The sequence below is a fragment of the Nicotiana tabacum genome, chromosome 17 (assembly GCF_000715075.1).
Source record: "Nicotiana tabacum cultivar K326 chromosome 17, ASM71507v2, whole genome shotgun sequence".
Lineage (NCBI taxonomy): Eukaryota > Viridiplantae > Streptophyta > Magnoliopsida > Solanales > Solanaceae > Nicotiana > Nicotiana tabacum.
In genome coordinates this window covers 28,079,043-28,084,804 of record NC_134096.1, presented here as the reverse complement: position 1 = coordinate 28,084,804, position 5,762 = coordinate 28,079,043, and the positions used below count along the sequence as shown (strand labels likewise).

Genomic DNA, 5,762 nt, shown 5'->3' with positions numbered 1-5,762 from the left:
CTTGAGAATTGACTGCTAATTATTGTCATGTATTCAATCACAATCTTACTTGTGTGTTATATCTCTATTCCCTCTCATTTCTTGTTGATACTTGTATTCTCAGTTTGGGCCGATTATTATGAAATTTTGGGAGCCCGAGGGGCTGGAGAGATTAGTGACTGAGATAGGGTATGAGTGCTTAGATGTGAACTATGTGAGGGTATATAGATCGGGTTGCATTCCGCAACAAGCCTTATGGCTACTTATATGATTAGGTTTGGTTGCACGCCACATAGATATAGTACTTGGGCTGGAAGGAGCCCCTCCGGAGTTTGTACACCCCCAGTAAGCGCAGGCACCTATTAAGAGTGTGTATCGAGGGCTGAGAGTCGAGAGTATGAGCTGATGATATGAGTTGAGTGACTGTTGTCTTGAGAGGTTGTACTTGATTTTATTTATTGTTGCACTTAGTTGCTATCTGATGTTGTTGTGAAATTTCTGGAAGATTCATATCTATTTTACTTGGGCTCGAACTGATTTGACTTATGCCACTGGATTTGAAAGCATGTTCGCTCTTTACTGAAAACTTTTGAAATGATCTGTATTATTATAGTTCGGTACTACTTCTCAGTTATTTATTTAATTTTGTTACTTGCTGAGTTAGTTGTACTCAAACTACACCTTGCACTTCGTGTGCAGATCCATGTGTGGATCCAGGTGTGTATGGTTCTGGAGGTCGCTGAGTTCGTATGCGGGCTGATTATCGGAGACTTACGAGGTAGCTGCCGGCGTCCGCAGTCCTTGTTTCTCCTTTTTATTATTTTTTCTCTCTTGTATTGGAATTTGGCATAGACTGTAGCAGACTCTGTTTCTAGATTGGTTATTAGATGCTCATGATTTAGTGACACCCCGATGTCGGTCTATTTTTCCGCACTTATGTTTTATTTGGGTTTTACCTCCATTTTTATGAGAAACTCCGATTATTTTAAATGTCTTAATTCATTTCTCTTAAATTTTGAAAGTATTTTTGCGAAGGTTGGCTTGCCTAGTATCACGATAGGTGTCATCATGATGGGTTAGATTTTGGGTCGTGGCACATATACAATTAATAGTGTGTATTCTTAAGCAAATATATAAAATGGACAAGAACTTAAAAAGCCCATAAAGTGGCTTTAGGCTACATATGTGGGAAAGTCCCACATTCCCCACATTATAGTAAGTCCCACATTCCCCACATTATAACAAACTACTTCTTACAATCCCCCACTAGTTTGTTATATTTCTTATAATATCACGCATACCAAAAAATATCTTGTTTAGATTTGAACATTCCATTAGTGAAAACACTTTAAAGTTCTGACGAAGTTATTGGTATCTTAAAGAGTTGAACCACAACTTCTTGTGCCAAAATCGAAAATATCACACACGTAATGCTATTTTAGTAAGTTAGAAAACCCATTATATGCTTTAGCACGTTTACGGCCCTGTGCTCATCCTGATTTCATGAATACTTACAAGATTAACCCTTTAAATCTTGCTAGAAGCGGCACCACTTCAGTATTCATATAGGTAAAATTAGATACAATGTCCCTGTTACTACAGACGTTTACTAATTTTATTAAGATTTAACCCAACCTCTTCGTGTAACAGTTTGCACTACAAAGTTTGTTGTTTTGCCCCTGTTATTCCAGGCATCTAACAACTTATTGACTCCTCACATAACAGTATGTAGTACATTTGAATTAAGGCTCTATAAGGAGATCAGTGCTTAAACAACACAACGCAACTTGTTATTACCTCATTGAACTTATTTTGTTAGAGTGTTTACTAACTCAAAGTTGGGTTCCCGTTGCTTGTGTTTAATTCAAGGGTTTTAGCCCCATTCCTTTACAAGTTTGTCGTACTACATCTCTCATCAATGCTTTGGTAAGTGGATCAGCCAAATTCTTATTCGATCTCACATACACAATAGTTATAGTCCCATTTGTGACTAATTCTCTTATATAAGCATGTCTCAAGCTTATATGTCTTGATTTTCCATTATATATCTTATTATGAGCCACACACATAGTAGTTTCACTATCACAAAATACAGAAATGGCTGGCATGGGTTGTGGCCACAACTTCATATCTAATAACATGTTCCTCAACCATTCTGCTTCTTTCCCAGCAGTTGTTAGTGCTATAAATTCAGATTCCAAGTAGAATGAGAAATACAAGTTTGTTTCTTGGATGCCCACCTAATGGCACCAACTCCCAAAGTAAATATCCATCCTGAAGTGGATTTATTATCATTAACACTAGTAATCCAGCTTGCATCAGAATATCCTTCTAAAACAGTAGGAAAACCATTATAGCAAATGCCCAAATATTTTATATATTTTAAATATCCAAGTACTCTAGTTATTGCTTTCCAATGATCATTACTTGGATTACTAGTAAACCTTAAAAGTTTACAAACAACAAATGTTATATCAGGCCTTGTACAATGCATTGCATACATCATACTACCTATTGCACTTGCATACTCTAATTGGGCTACTGCTCTTCCAGTGTTCTCAGTTAGTTTGATTCTAGAGTCATAAGGAGTATTGAACTCCTTTATGCCTAAATGACTGAACTTTGCAAGGATTTTATCAATATAATGTGATTGTGATAAAGTCATTCTTTTGTTATCTCTTTTGACCTTTATGCCCAAAATAGTATCTACTTCATTTAAGTCTTTCATTCTAAAGGCTGAAGTTAGATACTTCTTCGTTTCAGAAATACCAAGCATGTTTGTACCATATATAAGCATATCATAAACATATAGACAAATGATAACTCCGTATTCTTTTGTGAACTTGGAATAAATACATTTGTCAGCATGATTATGTATGAATCCATTTGATAGTGTTGTACTATCAAATCTTTCATGCCATTATTTAGGTGCTTGTTTCAAACCATAAAGAGACTTTATCAACTTACAAACTTTCTTCTCATTTCCTGGAAGAACAAATCCTTCAGGTTGTTGCATATAAATTTCTTCACTAAGGTTTTCGTTTAAGAAGGCTGTTTTAACATCCATTTGATACACATACAAGTTATATATAGAAGTTAAGGATAAAAGTACTCTAATGGATGTTATTCTTGCTACAAGAGCATATGTATCAAAATAATATATGCCTTCTTTTTGAGTGAAATCTTTTGCAACTAATCTTGCTTTGAAGGTTTGGATAGAACCATCTGTATTATACTTTCTTCTAAAGACCCATTTGCAACCTATGGGTTTTGATCCAGTTGGAAGATCAACTAAAACCCAAGTATTATTGGACATGATAGTGTCCAGTTCATCATTAATAGCCTCTTGAAATGTCTTCGGGTCTTCTTCAACATTTAATAAGATAGGAATCTGGCTACAGACATTTGATCTATCTCCTTCAACAAGAAAAACTAAAGATTGTGAAGATATAAAATCAGAACCGGGATACTTTTCTTTTCTTATTCTTTGACTCTTTCTTGGTTCTATCTGAATATTATCACTTTTTCGTTACTTTTAGTAGTTTCAGAATGTGATAATCTATATGCAGTAACATCACTTTCTTTTGGTTCAGCCACTTTCTCATCAATAGTATCATGTATAAAACTATTTTCAATAAAATCAACATGAATGGATTCTATTATAACATTAGATTCTAAATCCAATAGCCTATATGCCTTTGAATTTTGTGCATATCCAACAAAAATACTTTTAATTCCTCTGGGACCTAGTTTGGTTCTTTGATGATCATGAACCCTATAGAATGATATACACCCCCACAATTTAAAATAATCTAAGTTTGGTTTTCTATCATTCCAAAGTTCATATGGTGAAACATATATACTTTTTGAAGCCACCCTATTTAATATGTGAGAAGCTGTTAAAAGTACTTCATTTTTCACAGTTAATTTCTCAGAAGAATGCAGGATTTTCTTTCTATAGTCATTCCATGAAGAAGGCAGTTTAGAAAGTATAGCATCGATTTGAAGTGCATCAGGATTTTTAACTTCAAGATCACTTAGTTTTGAAACTAAGATTTGCAGTTCATGAATCTGATCCATAATGGGATTTCTATCAACCATTTTAAATTCGAAGTACTTTAAAGATAGAAATTTATCAATACCTCGTTTCTCATTTTCATAAGCACTTTGCAATGCCGTCCAGATTTCCCTTTGAGACTTCAAATTTTGATATAGATCATAGAGATGATCTGTCAATGTATTTAGAATATGTCCCTGACACAGCAGTTCATCATCTTCCCATTTCTTTCTCGTTGCTTTCACTTCATCAAAATCCTCTGCAGTAGGTTCTGGCAGAACAGGCAATTGCGGATCAAGAACATAAAAAATCTTTAGAGCAGTCAGTAGAAAAATCATCTTGTCCTTCCAGCGAGTAAAGTTTGATCCATCAAAACGGTCAAGTTTGATGAACTCTTTTGGATTTTCAACAGCGGACAGAATGTTCTCCATAGCAGAATAACTTCTTTAAGATTGTTAGAAAAACTAATGATTAAAAACGAGATTGAGAAGGCTTGAGGCGTGAGAACGACTTTCCTTACAGAAGTTATTGCCCATATACATATTTGGGAAAAATACAGACAATCTTCATCAGGATACAACAAGCAACTAATTGATACTTGCAGATTTTTCTAAATCTCTTTGTAGGGAATCTCATGTTTATTTATAGAGCAAAAGTTAGGCCTTTTCCGAAAAGTCACTTTATTTTATTAACATGTGTCTGTTTATTTGAAGTTTTTGATTTTCTGTTATAGAAATAAAAAATAAAATTATTAATTTAATAACCGGTCAGCCCAAGGTCCAAGTATTTAATATATATATATATATGTGTGTGTGTGTGTGTGTGTGTGTTTGTGTTTTATTATTATTATTTTTTAAAAACAATTTAAATAAAACTGATTTTCTGTTATAGAAATAAAAAATAAAATCATTAATTTAATAACCGGCCAAACAAGTATTTGCACATACACTTAATAGTGTGTATTCTTAAGCAAATAAATAAAATGGACAAGAACTTAAAAAGCCCATAAAGTGGCTTTAGGCTACCGATGTGGGAAAGTACCACATTCCCCACATTATAACAAACTACTTCTTACAACAACAGATCATGCGATTACAACAAAATATTTATCCCAAAATAAAATATAGGTAGCATGATTCACGCAATTTTGAACTTATACAATACAATGATTAATTCTGTTAATATATATATATATATATATGCATGCAATGGAATATGACAACATAATTGTAAGGCCCGTAACGTTTTATAAAGATTTTACATTTTAAAAGTGCACCTCAAGATTTCCTATAACTTCAAGGCCTTAAAGTGCGCCTCGATATCTCCATTTTTCGTTTTGCAAGCCACGGATGGCCACAGACGAGCGTGTCATTATGTAAATGTGGTTTCATACTTCTATGAAGGTTTATAAGTGAATTCGGGTCTAAATTTCATAATTGGACAGTAACTGCTAAAACTCACTACAAGAAATTCGGCAAAAATCGACCGAAAAACCGACCAAAATCGGTCGGTTTTCAAAATATTTTATTTTTTAAATTTATTTTTAATGAAATCGTCCAACTTTGATCAGTTTTCTTTGGCGCAAAAATGCGGAAAACTATTTTTGCGTCCCGCAAAATTTATTTTTCAGGAAACCGACCAACTTTGGTCGATTTTTCATTTAATATAAATTTAAATTAATATTAAAAAAATTGAAAAAATTGATCGGTTAATTCGGCCGGTCATT

At 33.7% G+C, this 5,762-nt stretch overlaps 1 protein-coding gene across 1 annotated transcript; it reads right to left on the bottom strand.

Annotated features, from left to right (window-relative positions):
• Positions 1–2,161: 2,161 nt before the first annotated feature.
• LOC142171753 (secreted RxLR effector protein 161-like) lies at positions 2,162–2,755 on the bottom strand. Its single transcript, XM_075235452.1, has one exon. The coding sequence runs from the start codon at positions 2,753–2,755 to the stop codon at positions 2,162–2,164; it is 594 nt and encodes a 197-aa protein (XP_075091553.1).
• Positions 2,756–5,762: the final 3,007 nt, after the last annotated feature.

Coding starts and splice junctions, on each gene's coding strand:
- LOC142171753 (XM_075235452.1), bottom strand. CDS start 2,755: ATGCTTGGTATTTCTGAAACGAAGAAGTATCTAACTTCAGCCTTTAGA.